The sequence below is a fragment of the Molossus molossus genome, unplaced genomic scaffold, assembly GCF_014108415.1.
Source record: "Molossus molossus isolate mMolMol1 unplaced genomic scaffold, mMolMol1.p scaffold_m16_p_1, whole genome shotgun sequence".
NCBI lineage: Eukaryota > Metazoa > Chordata > Mammalia > Chiroptera > Molossidae > Molossus > Molossus molossus.
In genome coordinates, this window is record NW_023425344.1 from 192,148,232 (window position 1) to 192,174,020 (window position 25,789).

At 36.9% G+C, this 25,789-nt stretch overlaps 1 protein-coding gene across 2 annotated transcripts in view; it reads left to right on the plus strand.

Moving 5' to 3' along the window:
- Positions 1 to 25,789, plus strand: part of UNC13C (unc-13 homolog C) — a 561,286-nt gene that overhangs the window by 245,415 nt on the left and 290,082 nt on the right. For both annotated transcript variants that reach the window (XM_036264009.1, XM_036264019.1), the window contains 2 exons: positions 226 to 453; positions 1,472 to 1,613. In XM_036264009.1, the coding sequence (XP_036119902.1) occupies positions 226 to 453; positions 1,472 to 1,613 (370 nt within the window). The remainder of the gene's footprint in view (positions 1 to 225; positions 454 to 1,471; positions 1,614 to 25,789) is intronic.

Below are 25,789 nucleotides of genomic sequence, written 5' to 3' on the forward strand. Positions count from 1 at the left end.
GAAAACTAGGGATCGCTGAGGTCTATTCACTTGTCAAAAATACAAATTGTTCTGAATCTCAGCATTGTGACTCGTTCTCCTGATATTTTCTCAAAAAACCACCCTGACTCCTCAGAATAAAAGCATTCATTCATTCTCATATTCCTTCTTCTTCTTCTCCCTTTCTTGGGCCAACAGAAAGTGACTGCACACACATTTACACTGCCATTGATTTTTCCGTTACAGGAGCAGCGGAAAAGAGTTCCAAGCATGGCGCCGAGGACAAGGCTCAGACCATTATCACAGCTATGAAAGAAAGAATGAAGATCAGGGAAAAAAATAGGCCAGAGGTGTTTGAAGTAATTCAAGAAATGTTTCAGATTTCTAAAGAAGACTTTGTGCAGTACACAAAGGCAGCCAAACAGAGTGTATTGGATGGGACATCTAAGTGGTCAGCAAAAATAACCATTACAGGTAAAAATAAGTCTTTAAAATTTGTACCCCACATTGAGTTTTTATGTGTCTTGGAAATCACTGCTAAAAAATAAAATAAATAAATAGATAAAATAAATAGAATTTTCAAAGTTATCAATATTGACAGGAAGTTTAATTGATACTTCAGATTTCTAAAATATATACTAGATAACTGAAGTAACTTATCCTATCTGTGTCTTGTTTTAATCAAAAGCTGTGTCTTTGTCTAATCAAAAGCTCTTCTAGTGGAGGAAGGTTCTGTTTTACAATATCCTCCTCAATATCCTGCCTTTTATAAGAGATTATTAATTGTTAGCTTTGTTGCTTCCTGTCACTGATAAATTATAAGAGTAGCCAATAATTTCTTCAGTCAGTTTTTCTTAATAAGAAAACAAATATCATTTTACTTATTCCTGGATCAATAACCTTCCTTCATTTGATACTTGAGTCAAGAAAATTTGAGTTTAGTGATGTTTGATCATTTGATCTTCTGAAGTTGCTTGTAACAGTAAGTGCGTCATTATGCTGAGATTGATCCAGGCTCTTTCTTAATGTACTGATACAGTATTTACAAGGTAGAATAAAGATGCTTCCTTTATTGGGTTGAGTTGATCACTACTGACAGCAAACTCAAAAATAAATACATTTTAAATTACAGGCCTTTGAATTATGTTGGGGAATTTTTTGCATATTGTATATGCATGATTATTTCTATATACATGTATGCAGTGATATATGAGTGTGTATATATATATATATATATATATATATATATATATTCATTATAGGAAAAATTATATTAGTTACAGGCAAAACTATATTAATCCAAAGGAAGGTTTTAATGTTCAGTATATTCGTAATTTTATTAAACATTTTTAAAGTCCTGTTGCTCATGAGATTAAAGGAATGGGGGTATACCTTTAAACCTAGGGACAAAGTGATAGAAAAGTTTCCTTCATTATTAGTATGTGTTTCTGGGGAAATTTTTATATAAAAATGTTCACTTTTGTTATTTCAGTGGTTTCTGCACAAGGCTTGCAGGCAAAGGACAAAACAGGGTCGAGCGACCCGTATGTTACGGTTCAAGTTGGAAAGAACAAAAGAAGGACTAAAACTATTTTTGGAAACTTGAATCCAGTATGGGATGAGAAGTTTTATTTGTAAGTATAAAATGTGAAACTATTACAAATAATAAAATAGTTGAGCATAACTTTAAGACAGGCATGCAAAACATACAAGCAATTATCTCATTTTAACAGTATTTATGCAAATTACAAAAATGTTATAAACTCACATAATAATATTCTCATAAGATTTATTATATATTTGTTCAACTTTGGAAGCAAGTGATAAAAAGAATATTTCAAATAAGAAAAATAAGAAAATGTGACATGGTTTGGGTGACTTTGCAGGGAAAAAAAAAAAGATTACAGCCTGCTCTATAACGGCTTGACCTAACATAGCTAGGAATTTACAGACTTGATTCAGCAATACCTTCACATCTGAGGATTTATGGCTAAAGACAATAGAAAGACTTTGGGTAACACCTGACCACCACATCTACACCAGCCTATGCTGATGAAATGGTTGATCATAACTTTTACAGCCTCTCATTTTCCAAGGTCATTTATTTTTAAACCTCTTGTATCTTACACCAAACAACAGGAAATCATTTTTCTGTCAAGGATTCTTTTCTTTCTACACCTTCTCCTTGAAGAGACATTAAATGACTTTCAACTGCTATTTGGTAGAAACGAAAATCTCTAACTATGAATATAAAGGTGGCCCTCCCCCCCCCTCCTTCTCTCTTTGCTAATAGTTTAAACATGGCTCTCATTAACATGCTGAGTAAGCAAACCCAACACACACAGCTTGTTTAGGAATATGGGCAATAGTGTGTAAGGGATAGGAGCTTCCTGTGTATCTGCGCTGCTCAAAGGAGTGTTAAGAAATAGGTTTGAAAAATCAGTTGGGACCAAATAACAGAGAATACCATAGACTGAGTTAAGAGATTTGGATTGTTTCTCCCTTCAGAGTATGGAAGAAACTATTTTAATATTTCTTTATGTTTTTTTCTACTGAATTTATGAGGGTGACTTTGGTTAATAAAAGTATATAGGTTCAGGTGTACAATTCTATAACACATCCTCTGTATATGATATTGTGTGGTCACCACCAAGTCAAGTCTCCTTCCATCACCATTTATCCGTTTATCCCCACCTTTATTCTCTTCTACGGCCCAGCCCTCCATTGTGCTTTCCCTCTGTAATCACCATGTTGTCTGTGTCTGGGAGGTTACTGGGGCTTTTTATGCTTCATCCCTTCACCTTTTCACCCAGCTCTGCAACCCCTCCCTCGGACAGCTTTTAGTCTGTTCTCTGGCCATGATTCTGTTTCTGTTTTGTCTGTTATTTTGTGCGTTAGGTTCCACATATGAGTGAAATTATATGGTACTTGTCTTTCTCTGACTGGCTTTTTTCACTTAGCATAATATTACTTTGTTTTTTAACTGAAGACAAGACATTAATCACTGGTCATGAATTAGAATTCCTAAGACAGTCAAGTAAATGAATTAAACAGGATAACAGCAGCAAAGGGGAGGGACAGGGACTGTGGCCAACCTGACAGCAAGCGGCTGCTAGGACAGGGACAGCTTCTGGCACCACACAGACACCTAGATGCAATGCAGAGAGAACCAGTGTCCCGGGAGAAGCTGGAAATGGGAAAATTTAAAAACAGCTTTATTAAGCTATAACTGACAAAGCATACAATCTACATATTTAAAGTGTAGAATTTTAAAGTTTTACATATGTAAACCTCCATGAAATCATCACCAGAGACAAGAGAATGAACATACCCATCACCTCAAATGGTTCCCAGGCCCCACTGAAGCCATCCCTTCTAACTCCGCCCAAACCAGGGCAATCCCTGATCTGCTTCACCATGCTATGGAGCATTTTTTATTTTCTAGAATTTTATACAAATAGATAATTGGATATGCACTCTTCTGTGTGGTTCCACTCACTCGGCAGTTATTTTGAGATTATCCATATAGGGTTTAGCAATAGTTTCTTTGTATTGCCAGGTAGCATTTCATTGTATCAAAATATGGCAGTTTATGCATTCACCTTTTGGTGGATATTTGGTTTGTTTTTAGTTTTTAGCTATTAAAAATAAAGTGGTTTGGCCCTGGCCGGTTTGGCTCAGTGGTTAGAGTGTTGGCCCACAGACCAAAGGGTCACAGGTTCGATTTCAGTCAAGGGCACATACCTCAGTTGTGGTTCATCTCCTGCCCTCATCGGGGTCTTGCAAGAGGCAACCAGTTGATGTCTGTCTCTCCCACCTCTAGCCCTCATACTCTATCTGAAAATAAAATAGAAAAATATCCTCAGGTGAGGATTAAAAATTATAATAATAAAGCAGTTTGAAATACTTGTGCACATATATTGGTATCAATATATGTTTACATGTCTCTTAAATAAATACCTAAGAGTAGAATAGTTGGACATATATTAGGAATATGCTAAATTTCTAAGACACTTTCCCAAGTTGCACCATTTTACATTTCCACCACCAGTACATGGGAATTTTAGGTCATACACATTCTTCCCACACTTGCTAAGGCCAGTCTTTTAAACTTTAACCATTGTTGTCCAGTGGGTGTGGCTCAGCCGCTGAGCATCGACCCATGCACCAAGAGGTCACAGTTTCATCAGGACACAGGCCCAGGTTGTGGACCCAATCCCCAGTGAGGAGCATGCAGGAGGCGGCCAATCAATGCGATGTTTCTATCTCTCTCTCCCTTTCACTTCCCCTCTCTCTAAGGTCAATAAAGGAAAATAATTTTTTTTTTAAACTTCAGCCATTCTAATGTGTGCAGGGGTACCTTACAGTGATTTTTATCTTGCATTTCTCTAATGACTAATGACCTTAGGCATCTTTTCATGTGTTTATGTGCTCTCCTTCACTTTTAAGTGTCTGTTCAAATATTATACCCATTTTTGTTTTTGCATTTGTATAAATTTTATAGTTTTATGTTGTACATTTAGTTCTATGACACATTTTTATGTAATTTATGAATATAGTATAAATCAGACACAATTTCATCATTTTGCATGTGGCTATTAGAAAGTGCTATCTTTTCTTTACTAAATCACTTTATACATTTAATGAAATTCAGCTGTCTTTGTGTGTCCGGATCTATTTCTGAATTATCTGTTTTCTTCCATGGAGGTACTTATCCATCTGGATGCCAATACCACATGGATTTGATTACTACAACTTGACCTGTAAGTCTCAAAATCAGGTAGTCTTAGTCCTCCAAGTTTTTTTTTTTTTTTTTTTTTTGCAGAGTTATTTTAGCTATTTTAGAATCTTTGAATTATTTCCATAAGAATATTATAATCAGTTTATCATTTTTCACATGCACGCACACAAAAAAAGCCTAACACAGTTTTGATTGTCTTATTGCCCTGGCTAAGATTTCCAGGACAATGCTAAATGGAAGTGATGAGAGCAGACATCCTGGCCTTCTTCCCAAACTTAGATGGAAAACACTTTTGATTAACTATGATATTAGCTGTAGGTTTGTTGCAAATGACATTTATCCAGTAAAGACAGCCATCTTCTATTCCCAGTACACCAAGAGTTTTTATCAGAAATGGATGTTATATTTTGTCTAACACTTTTACTACATCTATTGGAAAAATCATATGATTCTGCATGCCATTCAAAATCACTTCGAAGATGCTGCTTTATTGTCTTTGTGTTTGAAGTGTTTTGTTATCTTCAATGAGAAATCCGTTGTCCTCATTTATGTTCCTCCATGTCTTTATTTTTACCCTCTACTTGCTTTTTTAAAAAAATTAATTTATTGGGGTGACATTACTTCATTAAATTATATAAATTTAAAGTGTATAATTCTATGATATATTATCTGTATATTGCATGGTGTGCCCACCACCCAGAGTCAAATCTTCTGTCACCATATGTTTGACCCCCTTTACCCTTTACTATGCTTCGTTCAAGACTTTGTTTTCTTTATTCATTTACAATTTGATTACGATGTTCCATGGTGTCCTTTTCTTTTTGTTTCTGTGCTTAGGGTTTGTTCAGCTACTTAAAACTGTAGGTCTGCAGTTTTCTTCAACTTTGGAAAACTTTTGGCCATTATTTCTTTAAATATTCTTTCTGCCCCTACGTTTTGGAGATTCCATGTATATGTATGTGTTAGGCCTCTTGAAGTTGTCCCAAGGCCCACTGATGCTCTCGTTTCCTCTCTCTCCCTCTCCCTCCTTCTCTCTTTCTCTGTGCTTCACTTTGGATTATTTTTATTCCTATGTGTTTAAGTTTAGTAACATTTCTATTTTGTAATGTCTAATCTACTATTAATTCAAGCCACTATATCTTTACCTCACATTTTAGTTTCCATCTCAGGAAGTTCAAAATGGATCTTTGCATCTTCTATGTCTTCACTTAATGTTTTTCTTTTTATTAAAACTATTTTTTTTGAGAGAAGTTCTATTTTCCAATGCAATTCCTACCCCCTGCATCTGCATAGTCTTCCCTGTGGTCAACTTTCCCCACCAGAGCAGTGCATTAGTTATAAATGATGCACCTATACTGACACATCGTTATTATTCAAAGTCCATAGTTTACATTACGGTTCACTCTTGGTGTTGTACATTCTATGGGTTTGCACAAACGTATAGAGACATGTATCATCATTATGGTATTACACAGGATATTTTAACTGCCTTAAATATCCTGTGTTCTACCTATCCATCCCTTCCCTTTCCCAAAGACATTGCAACCACTGATTATTTCACTGTCTCCATAATTTTGCCTTTTCCAGAATGTCATATACAGTTGCCCCTTGACAGCTGGGGGGTTAGAAGCACTGCACCTGCACAGTTGGAAATCTGGGTATAACTACAGACTCTACAGTCATCCTTTTGCATCAGCAGATTCAACCGACTAAGAAGCCAAAACTGCGGTTGGGAATCCACAGTTTGGGAAACCAGTTAGAAATGAAAAGATACTGATTTTGATCCATGGTTGGTTCAAGCAGCAGATGTGAAACTCACTAATTAGAAGGGCCAGTTGTGTTTATTGAAAAAAATATCTGTATATAAGTGAATCCTTGCCGTTCAAACCCATGTTGTTCAAAGGTCAACTACAGTTGAACTTATACAGTATGCAGCCTTTTCAGATGGGCCTCATTCACTCAGTAACATGAATTTAAGGTTCATCTATGTCTTTTCATGGCTTGATAGTTCATTTCTTTTTAGCACTAAATAAGATTCCATTGTGTAGATTATGTATCCTATTCTCCTACTGAAGAGTATTTGGTTGCTTCCAAGTTATGGCTGAGTAACCGAGTAAAGTTGCTATAAGCGTCTGTATGCAGGTTTTTGTATGGATATATTTTCAGCTCATTTGTATAAATACCAAGAAGCATGATTGTTGGATCATATGGTAAAAGTATGTTTGTGTTATAGAAGCTGCCAAATTGTCTTCCCAAGTAGTTCTATCTTTTGCTTTCTCACCAGCATGAATATGACTTTCTGTTGCTTCATATCCTCTCTAGCATTAAGTGTTGACAGTGTTCTGAGTTTTGTCCATTTTAATATCTGTATAGTGGTAGTTTGTAGTTATTTTAATTTGCATTTTCCTGTTAACATATAACATGGAGTATCTTTTCATATCATTATTTATTATCTGTGTATCTTCTTTGGTGAGGTGTCTTTAAAGGTCTGTGACCCATTTTTAATCAGGCTGTTTTCTTATTGCTGAGTTTCCAGAGGTCTTTGACTATTTTGGATAAGAGTCCTTTATCACATGTGCCTTTTGAAAATGTTTACTTACCACTGTGGCTTGTTTACTCATTCCTTTCATATTGTATTGTTCTACTTAATTCTTTGAACACATGCAAAACTTTTAATAACTCTTGTTGTCTTTGACTGCCAATTCTAATGTCTGTATCAGTTTTTATTGATAGATTTTTTTTCTTTTCATTGTGTGTCATATTTTTATGCTACTTCACATGTCTGGTAATTTTATATTGTATGACAGGCAATGCAAACATTATCTTGATGGTTGCTGGATATTTTTTGCATCCTATACATTTCTTGACTTTGTTATGAGACTGCATGGAAATAGTTTGGTTCTTTAAATCTTGCTTTTGAGTTTTTTTGTTTTGTTTTTTATCCTCACCTGAGGACATTTTTCCATATTTTATTTTTGTTGTTGTTGTTCAGATAGAGTGGGAGGGAGAGAGAGAGGAAGAGACAGAGAGACACACATCGACGTAAAAGGGACACATCAAGTGGTTGCCTCCCGCACGACCCAACCAGGGCCGGGGACAAACTGCAACCGAGGTATATGCCCTTAGCGGGAACCGAACCCGGGTCTCTCTGGACTGCAGGCTGATGTTCTAACCGCTGAGCCAAACTGGCTAGGGTGCTTTTGAGTTTTGTTAAGTGAGAATGAAATAGTGCTTAACTAAAGACAAATTATTCCTCAGTACTGAACCAGGACTCTTCTGAATCTATTGACTCATAAGTGACAAGGTTTTCTAGTCCACCCAGTAGACACAAGCATCATTCCTGGCCTTTGGGAGTGCTGACCAGTACTTCCTGCAGTTCCTTTCCGTGGCTCTTCACCTGGTCTTGGGTAGTTTCATTGCATGCATGCACTTATCATTGCTCATATGAGTCCTCAAGAGGAGCCCTCCGTAGATTGTTGGAGTTTTTCTCTCTTCAGTTTTTTTTTTTTTAATAGTATTTCCTGTAACCTCTAGTTGCCTTTGTCTTCTCAGATTTTCAGCTCTGTCTTTATATTTATTTAAACAAATTTTTTTCTTTATTGATTTTACAGAGAGAGGAAGGGAGAAGGAGAAAGATAGAAATATCGATGAAAGAGAACATCAATTGGCCACCTTTTGCATGCCCCTCCACCACCACTGGGGATCAGGCCCACAACCTGGGCATATGCATTGACCAGGTATTGAACCAGCGACCTCTTGGTGCATGGATAGACACTCAACCACTGAGCCACACGGCTGGGCAGCTCTGTCTTTTTAACTCAGAGAATCCAATGGATTCCATCTGGGCCCCCTCCCCTTGCACAGTGGCCTAGAAACTCTCTCAAGACAGTAAGCTGAAGCAATGAATAGTAAGGCTCACCTTATTAGTTTCTGTCCCCTTCTTATCACCATCCTTCATTGACAGAACTTCAGTATATTGAAACCTTTCTTCTTGACTAGAATAGAACATCTTGAAATATTAATGTAATTGATAAGCAAAACGAAGCAGTATGAGAGCCAACATAAGGCATATCAAAACAACAAACAACTTCTGGATATATTTGATACATAGATTTCTAGTTGCAACTGTGAAATAAAGCATCCATCCGAAGAAATGCAGTAGTACAAATATTCATTCTAAATTTTTAATCCTGCAAAGTGTTCCCTTTGAGAAATTAGCTGAATAAGTGCATAAGAGGCAAAACCAAGATAAGGTCTACCAAAAAGAATTAGATATGACAGTACCCGTTGCTCATTTCAGAGCAAGAACAGTGTTGGTTCCCAATCGATAGGCTAGAAAGCCTCATCAGGGCCAGTTCACAGGACAGTATACTAAGATGGATAGTTAGAATATGGATTGTCTATATTCTAATTGGCAGTTTTCATATAAGTTATTATACTGTGTGTCTTCAGTTCTACACTGTCAATAATAGTCTATCTATTTTTCAAAAGAATTACTTAAAAAAAAAGAAAAAAATTCTAATTTAAATCCATTGTACCTGCCCGGCTGGTGTGGCTCAGTGGTTGAGCATCAACGCATGCACCAAGAGGTCACTGGTTCACATGCCCAGGTTGTGGGCCCAATCACTAGTGGGGGGCATGAAGGAGGCAGCCAATCAATGTTCTCTCTCATCAATATTTCTCTCTCTCTCTCTCACTCTCCCTTCCTCTTTATCTAAAATCGATAAAGAAAAAAATAGTTTTAAATAACAAATCTATTATACCCTTTATTTCATCTCCCCCCACTCTCCTCCCCTCTGACCTCTGTCAGTCTATTATAAGTATCCATGCCTCTGGTCCTATTATGTTCATTAGATTCCACATATAAGTGAGATCATATGGTATTTGTCTTTCTCTGTCTTTCTTATTTCTCTTAACCAAAGAGCATATATACCTAGACCATGGACACAGACAACAGTGTGGTAATGGCCAGATGGTGGGGCAGCAAGGGCTGGTGGAGGTAGGTAAAGGGAGGGAAAATGAGGGACATCTGTAATAACATCAACAACAAATAAAAATAAATCCATTTCACTACTATATATGATACATATGATTTGCATAATTTTTCACAACATTTTTTACTTTACTGATAAAATATTAATTAGCTTTATGGGAAATTACACTCATAATTATCTTCCATTTGTCTTTTTCTAGAATATTAAAAATGAATGCCTACATTTTTAACAGTAATTCTTTCTGTTGCTAGTTTCCTGAATTCCAAGATTCCATTTTTATTTTTGAGATTTTATTTTACTATGGTTCCAGTAACACTATCTTGAATTTACCTGTGCATGTTTTCATCTTACCATAAAAACAGCATTAGAGCTGCAAATTTATCTTTTTGTATGAGGAGTTTTTGTTTGCAAGAGGAAATGAGTTCATAGTGAATTTATGTGCAGATTTATAAAAATTTATACATGTCACAGATGAACTCATTCATGCTTCCCATTACCCTGACAGTTCTTCCCTGTAAACTGGAGTGTAAAAGTATGACCCAACATTCTGAAAATAAAATGTCTTATTAATATTATGGCTTTAGCCCTCGCCTGTTTTGCTCACCGGTTAGAGCATCGGCCAGCGGTCCAGAGAGACCGGGTTCGGTTTCTGCTAAGGGCGCGTACCTCAGTTGCAGTTTGTTCCCAGCCCTGGTTGGAGTCCTGTGGGTGGCAGCCAGTCAATGATGTGTCCCTTTCATGTCGATATTTCTCTCTCTCTCTCTCTTCCTCTCTCTCCCTCCCACTCTATATGAACAAAAAATGAAAAAAATGTCCTCGAGTGAAGAAAGAAAGGAAGGAAGGAAGGGAGGGAGGGAGGGAGGGAAGGAGGGAGGGAGGCAGGGAGGGAGGGAGGGAGGGAGGGAGGGAGGGAGGGAGGGAGGGAAGGAGGGAGGAAGAAAATATATATATTATGGCTTTAGTTTGCATTTGGGACAGTTTACTTAAATTCTGGGTTTTAGCTCTTCTAATATGAAAATTTGAAATAGTAATACATAGTTCACAAGATAGTTCTGTTTGTTGAGATAATGTCTATAAATCACAAATGCATTCATTAAGCATTAAACATAGTAGTTGTATTATTGTCATTATTAGAATTAGTAACACAATCCCATCCTTTGTACTGAGATTCAGTACTTTAAAGCAAACTCAGCAGTAATATTTTCATTTCAAAAAGTTTCAACCTGAGTAGTGAGATGGAGAGAAGACTAATGTACAAGATGCTATAAAAAGAAAGTGCTGCTGATGTAAGATTTAGAGACCTGAGCTTGGGCAAAGGATCTGAGAGATTGTTGTACCCAACACTCTCATTTTATTTTATTTCATTTTTTTTATTAATTAATTTTTGTTACAGATATTGCTCCTTTTTCCCACACTGACTTCCTCCTCTTCCTCCCTCCCTGCCGTGTCCCCAGCTTTGTTGTCCATGTCCATTGTCCATGCATACATGCATATAAGTTCTGTGGTTTATCTCTCCTCCACCACCCCCTCTTCTGGGGATTGTCAGTCTATACCCCACTTCCACGTCTCTGGGACTACCCCATTCCTCAGACTGTTATGTTCATTATATTCCACAAATAAGTGAGATAATATGATACTTGTCTTTCTGTGTTTGGCTTGTTTCACTTAGGATGATACTTTCCAGGTTCCTCCATGTTGTTTCAACGGATAAGAGATCTTTCTTTCTCATAGCTGCGTGGTAATCCATTGTGTATATGTACCACAGATTTTTTATCCATTCGTCTACTGATGGACATTTGGGTTGTTTCCAGATCTTAGCTATTGTAAATAGTGCTGCTACAAACATGGGGGTACATGCTACAAACATGAGGGTACATATATTCTTTCTGATTGGTGTTTCAGGGTCCTTAGGGTATATTCCTAGAAGTGGGATCACTGAGTCAAATGGAATTTCAATTTTTAATTTTTTGAGGTAACACTATATTGTTTTCCATAGTGGCTGCACCAGTCTACATTCCCACCAGCAGTGTACTAGAGTCCCCTTTTCTCCACACCCCTTGCCAACACTTATTGTTTGATGATTTGTTGATGGCAGCCATTCTGACAGGTGTGAGGTGATACCTCATTGTTGTTTTAATTTGCATCTTTCTGATGATTAGTGATGTTGAGCATTTCTTCATATGTCTCTGAGCCACTTGTATGTCCTGTTTGGAGAGGTATCTGTTTAGTTCCTCTGTCCATTTTTTAATTGGGTTCTTTGTCTTCCTTTCGTTGAACTGTATGAGCACTCTATATATATTGGAAATTAACCCCTTATATGATATATCATTGGCAATTATGCTCTCCCATACAGTGGGTAGCTTTTCCGTTTTGATGATTGTATCTTTTGCTGTGCAGAAGCTTTTGAGTTTGATGTAGTCCCATGTGTTCATTTTCTCCTTTGTTTCTATTGCCTTAGGTGATATATCAGTGAAAATTCTGCTGCATGTGATGTCTGAAATTTTGTTGCCTACAGTTTCTTCTAGGATTTTTATGGATTCATGAGTCACATTTAAGTATTTTATCCATTTTGAGTTGATTCTTGTGTATGGTGTAAGTTGATGGTCTAGTTTTATTTTTCTGCATGTAGCTGTCCAATTTTTCCAACACCATTTATTAAAGAACCTGTCTTTACTCTATTGTATGCTCTTGCCACTTTTGTCAAATATTAATTGAGCATATTGCCTTGGGTCCATTTCTGGGTTCTCTGTTCTGTTCCACTGGTCCATATGCCTGTTCCTGTGCCAGTACCAGGCTGTTTTGATTACAGTGGCTTTGTAGTATAACCTGAAATCTGGTAATGTGATTCCTCCTACTTTGTTCTTCTTTCTCAAGATTGCTGTGGCTATTCGAGGTCTTTTGTGGCCCCATATGAACTTTTGAAGTACTTGTTCTAATTCTGTGAAGTATGCCATTGGTATTTTGATGGGGATTGCATTTAATCTATAGATTGCTTTGGGTAATATGGACATTTTAATGATGTTAATTCTTCCAATCCATGAACAGGGTATGTGCTTCCACTTTTTTATATCTTCCTCTAATTCTTTTTTCAATGACCTGTAGTTTTCTGCGAATAGGTCCTTTGTTTCTTTGGTTATGTATATTCCTAGGTATCTTAATTTTTTTGACGCAATGGTAAATGGGATTGTTTTCTTAGTTTCTCTTTCTGTGAGTTCATCATTGGTGAATAGAAATGCCATCAATTTCTTGACGTTAATTTTGTATCCTGCTACTTTTCCAAATTCATTTATTAAGTCTAGTAAATTTTTGATGGAGTCTTTGGGTTTTTCTACGTATAGCATGATATCATCTGCGAATAATGACAGTTTCACCTCCTCCTTTCCAATTTGGATCCCTTTTATTTTATTTTTTCCTGTCTGATTGCTATGGCTAAGACTTCCAGTCTATGTTAAATAAAAGTGGCGAAAGTGGGCATCCTTGCCTTGTTCCTGTTCTTAAGAAAAATGCATTTAGTTTTTGCCCATTGAGTATGATATTGGCTGTAGGTCTTTCATTTATGACCTTTATTATGTCAAGATATGATCCCTCTATTCCCACATTGCTGAGCGTTTTTATCAGAAAAGAATGATGGATATTGTCGAAGGCTTTTTTGGCATCTATTGATATGATCATGTGATTTTTATTCTTCATTTTATTTATGTGGTGTATCACGTTTATTGATTTGCTAATATTGTACCAACCTTGCATCACTGGGATGAATCCCACTTGGTCATGGTATTTAATGTTTTTGGTGTATTGCTGGATTCGATTTGCTAGTATTTTGTTCAGGATTTTGGTGTCTATGTTCATCAGGGATATTGGCCTGTAGTTTTCTTTCATCGTAGTGTCTTTTTCTGGTTTTGGAATTAGAATTATGCTGGCTTCATAAAACGAGATTGGAAGTCTTCCTTCTTCTTGAACTTTTTGAAATAGTTTGAGGAGAATGGGTGTTAGTTCTTCTTTGAATGTTCAGTAAAATCCCCCATGAAGCCATCTGGGCCTGGGCTTTTGTTTGCTGGGAGAGTCTTGATTACATCTTCAATTTCTTCTGTTGTTATTGGTCTGTTCAAGTTTTCTATCTCTTCCTGGTCCAAGTATGGAAGACTATGTGTTTCTAGAAATTTGTCCATTTCACTTAGATCATCGAATTTGTTGCCACATAATTGTTCATAGTAGCTGTCAACGATCTTTTGTATTTCTGTGGTGTCAGTTGTACTTCTCCTCTTTCATTTCTGATTTTGTGTATTTGGGTTCTCTCTCTTTGTTTCTTGGTGATTCTACCTAAGGGTCCATCAATCTTGTTTATCTTTTCAAAAAAACAGCTCTTCGTTTCATTGATCCTTTGAATTGTTTTTTTGGACTCTATGTCATTTATTTCTGCTCTAATCTTTACTATTTCCTTCCTTCTACTTGCTCTGGGGTTTTTTTGTTTGTTTGTTTGCTCTCAAGTTCTTTAAGTTGTGAGGTTAGATCGTCTATTAGAGATTTTTCTTGTTTTTTGAGGTAGACCTGTAGTGCTATGAACTTCCCTCTCAGAACTGCTTTCACTGCATTCCATAGATTTTGTGTTGTTTTGTCTTCATTTTCATTGGTTTCCAGGAAGTTTTAAATTTCTTCCTTGATCTCCTCGGTTACCCATTCATTTTTTAATAACATGCTATTTAGCTTCCATGTGTTCAAATGTCTTTGTATGCTCCTCTTGCAATTGATTTCTAGTTTCATGCCATTGTGATCTGCGAAGATGCTTGATATGATTTCAATCTTCTTGAACATGTAGAGACTTAGTTTGTGCCCTAACATGTGGTCTATCTTTGAGAATGTCCCATGTGCACTTGAGAAGAATGTGAATTCTGTAGTTTTGGGGTGTAATTCTCTGTAGATATCTATTAAATCCATTTGGTCTAGTGCTTCATTTAGAGTCTCTGTTTCCTTGCTAATTTTTTGTCTAGAGGATCTATCCAGTGATATCAGCAGGGTGTTGAAGTTCCCCTGCTATGATTGTCTTGCTGTCGATTTCTTCTTTGAAGTCCTCCAGAAGATTTTTAATATATTTTGGTGCTCCTATATTGGGTGCATATATGTTTATCAAGGTTATATCTTCCTGTTGGATAGATCCTTTCAATATTATGTAGTGGCCGTCTTTGTCTCTAGTTATGGCCTTCATTTTGAAATCTACTTATTCAGATATGAGTATTGGTATCCCAGCTTTTTTTCCTTTTCATTTGCTTGGAAGATTTTTTCCATCCCTTTACTTTCAACTTATGTGAGTCTTTTGTTGTGAGGTGGGTCTCTTGAAACAACATATAAATGAGTCATGCTTTCTTATCCAATCAGCTATTCTGTGTCTTTTTATGCGAGCATTCAATCCATTTACATTTAAGGTGATTATTTATATGTACTTATTTATTGCCATTTTTGTTTAGTGTGGTTATATTTTTCTTCCTATTTCTCCTGCTAATTACAGCAATCCTTTTAACATTTCTTGCAGTGCTGGTTTGGTGCTAATGTATTCCCTTAGCCTTTTTTTTTGTCTGAGTAGCTCTTTATTTGATCTTCTATTTTGAATGATAGCCTTGCTGGGTAGAGCAGTCTTGGATTCAAATTCTTGTTTTTCATGACCTTGATTAAGTCATGCCATTCCCTTCTGGCCTGTATTTTTCTGTTGAGAAGTCAGCTGAGAGCCCTATGGGGTTTCCTTTGTAGGTAACCTGTTGCTTCTCTCTTGCTGCTTTTAGGATTCTCTCATTGTCTTGAATTTTTGGCACTTTGATTACTATGTGTCTTGGTGTGGGCTTGTTTGGGTTCTTCTTACTTGGGGCTCTCTGTGCTTCTTGAACTTGAATGTCTTTTTCCTTTACCAAATTAGGAAAGTTTTCTGTCACTATTTCTTCAAATATATTCTCTAACCCTTGCTCATTTTTTCTTCTTCGGGGACTCCTATGATGCGAATGTTTTTACATTTCCAGTTGTCCCACATTTCTCTTAAGCTGTTTTCCTGTTTTTTAATTATTTTTTCCTTTTGGTTTTCTGCTTTTTTGATGTTTTTCTACCCTATCTTCTAATTCACAGATTCAGTCCTCAGCTTCCTCTACTCTGCTATTTAGACTTTCCAATGTGTTTTTTATTTCTGATATGTCATTCTTTATTTCTACTTGGTGTTTTTTAATTTCCAACTGGTTGATTTTCACAATTTCTATGTCTTTACTCATGGTGCTCATGTCCTTACACATGCTGTTCAGCTTCCTGAAGATCATGGCTCTGAATTCTAGTTCTGTGAAATTGCTTAACTGCACCTTATTTATCTCATTGGTAGAGGTCTCTTGTTCTTTCATTTGGCTTTTATTTCTGTTTTTCACCATTTTGGCTATCACAGTGGGCTTTGGAGTCTGCCAAATTTTCTCTGGGTGTTGGTGTTCTGCTGTTTGTGGCTCCCTCTCCTGGATTTCGATGAGGCAGGGAGGACCCACTTTAAACACCACTGTCAAGTCTTAACTTTCCTGGTTAGAGTTGCTAGCCTAGGGAATGGTAGTTATCCTCTAGCTTTTTTGCCTGGAGGCTATTTGTAGAGGTCACCTGAATAACCTTGGTTTCTGAGTTGACTGAAAAACTACCTCAGGTACTCAGTGTAAGAGAATTTCCTGAGGGTGGGAGGGCGGGGCAGATGCTGGTTGTTAATGGGCCTCAATTAGCATTTCAATGGCCACGGGTGGGGTTGAATCTCCCAGGGAGGAGCCCCTGCCTCTCCCCATGGCCCTGGGAAGGAGTAAGATGACCACAGTCCTGCGTAGCTGCACTCAGCAAAAGCTCTGAGCACCCTCCAAATCCCGAGTTTCCCCACACAGTTCTAGTCTAGTCTGCCCTCCCTCTGCCAGAGCTGAAGTTGGTGGCTGCTGCCAATTTAGCCTCTGTCTGGGCTCTGTGCCACCGTGAAGCTGCCTGGGACTTTAACCCAAGGACGCTGCTCCCAGCTAAGGGCAGCCGAGGCTGTGGCAGCTCCCAGCAGAGGGTGTAGCACCCAGCTGAGGTCGCCGGACCCAGCCAAGGTGGCCTCATGTCCCAGCGGAGGCAGGTGCTCATCCTAGCTGAGGCCACAGGACCCAGCCGAGGGCACAGCTTCCAGCTGAGGCCTCAGCAGGTCCCAGTGGGAGCCGCAGGTCCGAGCTGAGTCCACTGGTCCCAGCCCAGGTCGCAGCAGTCACAGCAGGTCCCAGCCCAGGCCGTTGCGAACCAGGGGCTCCCGGCCCCCTCTTGCGTCCAAGCCTACCAGGATTGAGTCAGTGTCCCTGGTTATGTGGTCCTCCAAGCTGCCTTTCAGTTGCCCCTTCCTGACGATTTGTGTTTATTTTCGTTGTATTTCCAGTTTGGTCCTGGGAGATGGTCTGTGTAGCTTCCATTCACTCTACCGCCATTTTTTCTCTCCCCTCCCTCATTTTAATGATGAGAAAATAGAAACTCATGCAAATTATAGAACAGCCACAAATACAAAGCAGCTGCCTATTGTGAAGCCACAAATAAGATACAAGTAGAAATAAAGAAATGGATTTTTCCCACATCCAAAACTCCCCTTAGAAAAAGTGCCTTTGACCTGAATAAGTCAGACAATCGTAAAGCTGGTCATGAAAATGCAAATTAAGTAATTTTTTGTTTGAAAGCTTCATTGTTTATCCCTCCACCCCTCCCCATGCCATTAACTGTACTTTGATGGCCTCAAGAGTTTAATGCTAAGTAATTTTCATTTAAATTTTATCTCACTCATTAATGGTTTAAAAAAGTAGTTTGAAGTTTTAATCTTAGAAAAACTATGAATGGTGTGTGATTCTAAAAGGGGGTACTCTGGAGAGTGTTTACAGAGAATGGAGGCATGACCAATTAAGCCTTTGCAGAAATATGGATTAAGAGGCATTGTAAACACATGTAATTTTTAAACTATCACTAGGATTAATTAAGATAATGTATATGAAAGTGCTTAGTATTACATAAATCAAAGGCGCTTGTTATCTTACTTTTTGATCCTAGTAAGTTATGTATTTGATCACTTAATAATTAATTTTGACATTTGATTTTTCTATGCTACAGTTAATGAAATATTTTATGCTTATCATAAGTCATTCATTCCCTCAGGAGGAAAGGAAGGAAGTTTCTTGCAGTGGGTTCCAGAAAGAAAATGGCATTGTAGTCTGCCCATTTTAATTCGAAATGTTGTGTTAGGAGACTTTTAATTTATGTATATATTGATTGATACTATATTTTGTAGGGGACTCTATAGTTGATCCTTGGTGCTTTATATTTTCTAATTTCTGAAATTAAAAAAAAAGTTCATGCTGACACCCACCTAGAGGGAATGTGGGTCATGACTGTGACAGCAGGCATGTCTTTTTTTTTTTTTTTTTGATGGGTATCAAGCATTGAAGTAAAGAATAATTTTAAAAACAGAAAGTCTAGTTAACACAGTGCCTATGGTAGGCACTATGGCAAGCATACCCTTATTTATTAACAGTGGTGTTTAACAGGCAATACCATGGTGCTCACACATCCTACTTATGTAGTTGACTGGACAACCAGATCCACTTGCTTGGTGAGATATCAGTTAAATTCCACCCACATTTTCTGAGTGTCCATTACAATGCAAAGCACTGTACTACATCCATGGAAAGTAGCAACCTGAAGAGGGACTTCATGTTATACCAGAAAGCTATCTGGCCTACAAGTTTAGAAACCTGAGCTCCAGACTGTTCAGGATACGACATGCTTCTTGACTGCAGGAAACCCCTTAAGTTATTTGAATCTCATTTTTACAGTGGGCAATGTGCAAAAAAATACCAATACTGTTGTTTACAGAGTCATAAGTGCCTCAGCCCTTTGAAGCATATGGCTGCCATGTTCAGTTCACAGCAGCCCAGATGTGGCGGCACACAGAGTGCCTCAGGCCCATGGCTCTCCGCCACGCTGTGTGCTGCTCAGCCCATGGCTGAGTGTAAATTAAACATAAACTAAGCTTCCTAGGAGAAAGCTCATTTAAATACTACAATTGAACTAAAATATCTCCATAGCATAGCAGATTAATATTTTTAAATGACAGCCTGGATCTAATCAAGGATTTGATTTATTGCCAATATGGCTAACACAGGCTTCTCCTGGGCTGTGTGGGAAGGGAACGTTTTCTCAGTTGTCTGAGCTAGCTTACAATGATGGTATCAGCATTAGGAAGTCATTTGTCATGAAGAAGTTCCCACGATTGTCTAAAGCAAGATAGAGTTTCGTCACAGTTTATGGGATTAGAAATGTGTTGACTGATCATTGTCTACGTTGTAAATATGCCAGGTAATAGGGAGACAGCATAACCATTACTGCCTTTCCCTTAGTAAATTGGATTGAGTCATTACTGATCCATATAGCAGTGCCAGATAGCGTTTACTTCATTACTGCTTCATACCAGAACCTAGAGACTTTGTAATAAGGTGAGGAAGGGGGTATGAAAAGAGACCTGGGCTGAATTCAATAAAGTATGAAGTTTGGATTACCAAAGAAAATTGATTCACAGTCAACAAACCATAAAATTTCAGAACAAATCCTTGGAGACAGCACTGTGATAGTCTATAGGCCAAGATGAAGGGACATGTACTTACTTAGTTTTAAACTGATGATCAAATAGAATTCAAAAAATATCCCCCAAATCTTTAGAGAGCAAACTCTTAGGGCAATGAGAACTATTCTGTAGGAATCCCTCTTGCTGGGAAGAAAAAGAAGCCCCTACATTTAAAATGTTCCTTGGAAAAGGAATTAGCACAGAACAAATTTTGTTGACACAGAAAACCCTTGTAGGAATCCAGGAAAATCCAAACAACAAGAACTGCAAAGGGCAGAAATTATTATGTCCTTTTGTTCATCTTTTTTTTCCCTCTGTTTTATTATATGCATGTATTATTCTGTCTCTGCTTCTCCATTATATTTTCTTTCTCTTGCCCTCTATTTCTATATCTCTCTTATCTGTCACTCTACCTCTGTTTCCTTCCTCCCCCTTCACTCCTTTCTTCTTTTTCTCTGTGTACTCTGGTCTGATTCCTAATCACTACTCAAAAGCTTTCATATCATCAGCTTCTATGTGGTTCATAATAGCCTTGGCTATATGGTCATGTGTATTTCAACTCTAGTATTCAATTTGCTGCCAGGAAGTGTCTTTGATTTTAGCTACATAGTCCAATTCATCATTACAGGATAAACAATATAAGTTATGTGTTATTGATCAGACTGTGATCAGAACCTCTTAAACCCATCCATTGTGTTTTGTGTAAGGAGAGGAGAATAGGAAAGTCCGGGTAGTCTGCCGGTGACTCGTTTGGGCCTATGGATTGAAGCAATTTCCCACGAGTGGAATATATCTAGTTAGGGTACTATAACCATCTTGATCTATCAAGCATTAGACCCAAACCCTACATTGCCAATCAACTTCTATTTGGTTCATTTCCCTAGCTTTTGGATGTACCTCATGTGTGGACTGACCATTTTGAAGGTAGAAAAAAGATATCAGCGAGGTAGTACTATACCTGGAAAAACTTAAAGTTTATAGATCTCTACTAACTTAGAACCATAAAATGTAAAATCCAACTTCCTGGGTATTTTTTTTTTTCTGGTACCGACTCCACCAGTCCTTAGAGAGATAATTAATTCAACAAATATTTATGTATGAAGCACTCTGCTCAATGATACAGACACTGAGGTAAATATGAAAGAATTGATTCCCCTTTTAGAGCTTCCATTCTAATTGGAGCAGAGGTAGTGCCGAGGCTATTATCATCATCTAGGAAAAGTCCTTCTTATGCAGTCAGAGGAGAAGGGGCAGTTCTGCTTGGTGCTGCGATCTTGGCTGAGCTTAATGATAGAATAGTTACATATCTCTAAATAAAGGGTATTTAAAACATGATAATATTAGAAGGCCAAGCAAATGAAGTTCTAGGTAGGTAAGCACCTCGCTGAAGAAATGTTAATGTTTAGGAAGAAAAATCTAAAACCCAAATCATTGCAAATATTATCATAATTATAGGCACCGATATTTGTTTAGTAATTGGTAGTATCTTAACTCCTGTCACACGTATTATACTTCACAACTGCCTTACAAAGCACTCACATTGTCATTGTTGTTCCTGTTGCCATTTTAAAAACGAGAAAGCTAAGGCTCAGAGAAGTCAACAAATTGTTGCTCAAGAAGTCACCCAACAAGTAATGCAAAAGAACCAGGACCTACATCTTTATCTTTGGTTACCACACTAACTGCTCTGTCCACACTATCTCATTCCTTCACTAGTGCCAGTCATTCAAAACAACCACTGAAAGAAAGCCATAGAAAAGTCAATGCACCATATTGTTTTCCATAGTGGCTGCACCAGTCTGCATTCCCACCAGCAGTGTAACAAAGTCCCTTTTTCTCCACACCCTCACCAACACTTGTTGTTTGATGATTTGTTGATGGCGGCCATTCTGACAGGTGTGAGGTGATACCTCATTGTTGTTTTAATTTGCATCTCTCTGATGATTAGTGATGTTGAGCATTTCTTCATATGTCTCTTGGCCATTTGTACTGTTTGGAGAGGTGTCTATTCAGCTCCTCTGCCCATTTTTTAATTGGGTTCTTTGTCTTCCTTTTGTCAAGTTGTATGAGCACTCTATATATATTGGAAATTAACCCCTTATATGATATATCATTGGCAATTATGCTCTACCATACAGTGGGTTGCCTTTCCATTTTGATGATTGTATCTTTTGCTGTGCAGAAGCTTTTGAGTTTGATGTAGTCCCATGTGTTTATTTTTTCCTTTGTTTCTATTGTCTTAGGTGATGTATCAGTGAAAATTCTGCTGCGTATGATGTGTGAAATTTTGTTGCCTACAGTTTCTTCTAGGATTTTTATGGATTCATGAGTCAATGGACATGGACAACAAAGCTGGGGACAGGGCGGGGAGGGAGGGAGAGGTGGGAATCAGTTGGGGAAAACGGAAAAACATCTGTAACAAAAATAAATTAATTAATTAAAAAATAAAAAAAGTCAATGCAAAAGTCCCCAAATGAAAAAAGATAAGTGAAAATATGGAAGCTATTTTTTTAAAAAAGAGAGGGATTAAACTTGTAGAAATAAAAAAGTATATAATGCACAATATAAAGAAGTACACTGAATAGGGACAACAGCAGGTTAGACATTGCACACAAAAAATAATATTGAACTTAAAGCTTTAACATGTAAAAAGTATAAAATGCAACATGGATACAATTTTGTTTAAAAAAAATGAACAGAGAAAGTGAGACCACTAATAGCCAAAAGCTATATTAATTGTAGTCTTCTAAAGAAGAAGAAAAAACAGTGGGTACAGAAAAAATATTTGAGAAAATAATGGCCAATTTTTTTTCAAATTTGATCAAAATTATAAACTTACATACGCAAGCTCAATGAACCTCAAGTATAAGAAAATGGCAAAAATTATACAAGACACATTATAGTCAAATTCATGCAATCTAGTGAATAAGAGAAAATCTTGAAAGCTTCCAGAGAAAAAAGACACAGTACATACATAGTAAGAAAAATAAAGATGGCAGCCAACTCCTTATAAGAATTGATGTTAGCAATAATAGAGTGGAGAAACATCTTTAAATTAGTGAAACAAAAATTGTCACACTGAAATTCTATACCCAGAGAAAATATCTTTCAAAAAACAAAGGCAACAAAATAGTTTTTTAAAAAGTCAAAAGAGAAGGGTCTTTCAAACATAAAAGCTGAAAGAATTTCTTTAATTCTGACCTGCACTATAAGAAATGTTAAAAGATATCTTTGAGGCACAATAAAAGTGATACCAGATGATAATATGGATCTATATAAAGGCATGAAAAAGAATGAAGAATATTGGAAATTTTAACTATATCAAAATGTATAATAAACTATTGTTATTTAGATTTATTTAAGAGACTACTCAGTATTTAAACAAAATAATAATTTCTTGGATTATGTAACTACTAAAATATGATTTTGTAAAGGTGTAGAGGAGAACTAGAAAGAAATACACTGTTGTAAGCTTCTTATACTTTAAATGAAGGAGTGTAAAATATTTGTACATTTACTGTGGTAATTTAAGATGTGTGGTATAAATTCTAAAGTAACCACTAAAATAACAAAACAAAAATATAATGGCTAATACATCCACAGAGTAAATAATATTCAATCAGTAAAAATATGTAATAAATCCCAAAAAGCAGGAGAAAGGAGAAAGGAAGTAAAAAAAAAAAAATGGGGAAAATACTAAATAAATAATAACGTGATAGATTAAAACCTAAACATGTTAATGATCACATTCAATATAAAAAGTCTAAAGGGCAGAGATTGTTCCACTGAATACAAAAGTAAGGCTCAATAATATCCTGCTTATAAGAAATATGTTTTAAATATGCAAAGGCACAAATATATTTCTATTTAGAACACGTCCCCAACAACAGCAGAATACACATTAATTTTAAGTGCATGCAGAAATTTAACATGGGTAGCAGATAAACACATGAAAATATGCTCAGTATCATTAATCATTAAAGAAGGCAAATTAAAACCACAATGAAACACCATATAATAACTAGTAGAATGGTGTGTTTTTATCTCTTTTTATTCTTTTGCCTTTTTTTGGGGGGGGGGGGTGTACCAATTGACTGGTTGCCTGGGGGTGAGAATGGGAAAAAATAGGAGAAAGAGATTGTAAGAAGTCCAAGAAAATTTTTGGAGGTGATATTAATTGTATCGACTGTGGTGGTTACCTATATATTTACATGGGTAAATACATATGAGAAGACCTATCAAATTATACATTTAAAATATGTACAGTTAATTGTATGTCAAATTATTTCTCAATAAATTTAAACCTTGACTAAAAATTATTTTTAACACTCTACTAACAGTTATTACTCCGTTAACTATTTACACGCTACAATTTCAAGATGCTATGGAATTGCTGTTTCTGGGAGTATAATGATGACAATCACAGCAATGATGATGTCAGTGACCCCCCATCACCACTGCCCCTTGTGTCCTGGCAGTTTGCAGTTCAAGGTGTCCTTCTACAGATCTAGTATCATTTAAATCCTAGAAGAAATGGTGTTGCAGGTGTGTGCATCCTCACATTTACAGCTGAGGGAAGTGAGTCTCAGACTTTTCTGAAATGATAGGTAGTAGAAGTAGTAGAGCCCCAGCCTCTGCCTTTCCCCCCAAGTACTTGAACCTCTCACTAGAGGTTTCCGGAGAGGCTACTTTGCACACAATAATGTACATTGACCATAGTTTACTCACTGATTTCCATGTAGAAAGTCATTACTCAAAATTAAAAGAAAGTTCTATCTTAGGCACATCTTCCTACATTGACCAGTCCATTAGTTAGTTAATATATCAGAGCATTTTTAAATCTGATGCTTAATGGTTTTGAGCTCCTTGGGGGTGAGAACCTCCTAAAATAATGGTGAGTTCAAAGTAAGCCCAAAAGTCTAGTTAATGATTATTTTCAAATGATAATTTCTTACCAATGAAACTGTTATAAACATTCTCTGAATTATTTTTCTTTTTATTTGGCACTATTGCTTCACCCTTAATTCTCCCTTCTTACTGTTCCTTTAATTGTACTCAAAAAAGATATTTTTTTTATGTCCCAAGAGATTCCAAAGGTATATCTTTCTTCTCTGTGTATGCTACTTGAGCATTATATGGTGAACTTAGATGTTTAATTTTTTATTAACATTTTCAGTTTGTGTTTTTTGAATGAAATTTTGTCTTTAGTCTTGCTATGTTTGTTATTTTCTTTCAGTTGTGTTTCTACCTAACACATTTGGATGCTGCTTTTGATTAGAGTTGGACTTGAAGGGACAATAAAAGGAAAACTGTGTCTGTTGGCTAAGGTGTTAAGCCCTGGAATACGCAGTAGGAAGTAACCTCTTGAGCTATTACGATGACTAGGTCTTGTTTTCCTCTCACTCTGTCCTCACAGAACTCAGGATAAGGTGAGGAAAACTACCACTAACTTGTGGAGAGCATGTGTTTTCACCTCAAGATGATCTCTAGGGCTCTTCCTGACATCAGAGGTTTAATAGTTCATGAAACCTGACTGCTGACAGATAATTATGTATGTATATGTGTTGGGAGTTTTCCATAAAAAATGCAGACCCTATTTTATTTAACACTGCTAATATAAAGTCCATATTTAAAATGTTTTAAAGCATACTTAATTAAATATTTTATTAAATCAACTGTTATTTATACCTTTCTTTGTTCCAAGGAAGAATGGAAATGACTAATCCAGGTTTATTTTTCAGTTGTATGTTCAGTCAAAAGGATTGGAATGAAAATTAAAGATTCTGCCCTGGCTGGTTTGGCTCAGCGGTTGGAGCGTTGGCCTGCGGACCAGAGTGTCCTGGGTTTGGTTCCCGCTAGGAGCATGTACCAAAAATCAAACAAACAAAAAAGAAAAGAAAAGAAAAGATTCAAACCCCAACTATTTTGTAATATAGGAGCTAAGTTGTGGAGTTAATGGTAAATTAAGGACAACTGAGTTGCTGATATATTTATGCACTGGCTGTCCAGGAGATCTCAGAGGCTGGGACTACTTTAAAGTGGGGCACCTTTTGAGTACAGGTAGATGTCAATTAATGATTAGAGGCAGTCCCCTTGGAAGACTTTCTGTTTATGGAAAGGGATTCAGCACAGCATGTAACTAAGAGTACCTCTTACGTGAATGCCATGTACTCAACTGGCTAACTTTCTGACCATCTATGTCCACCTCGTCCTGACCTAAGACCTCTGATTGTTTTGCCTACTTTTTACTGTGCCTTTTTTTTTATGCTGACACCCTACTTTCTTTTCACTCCTTATTTAAAATTGTATCCTCTCACAGTAATGGCTTCTATTAAAATAAAGTATTTTTCATCCTCTGGAGGATAGTGTTGATTTGTACTTTTCCACACTTATTTATGTTTATAGGTGATCAAATTATGTTGCTGTACTTTTGTTACACAAACTTTTGGA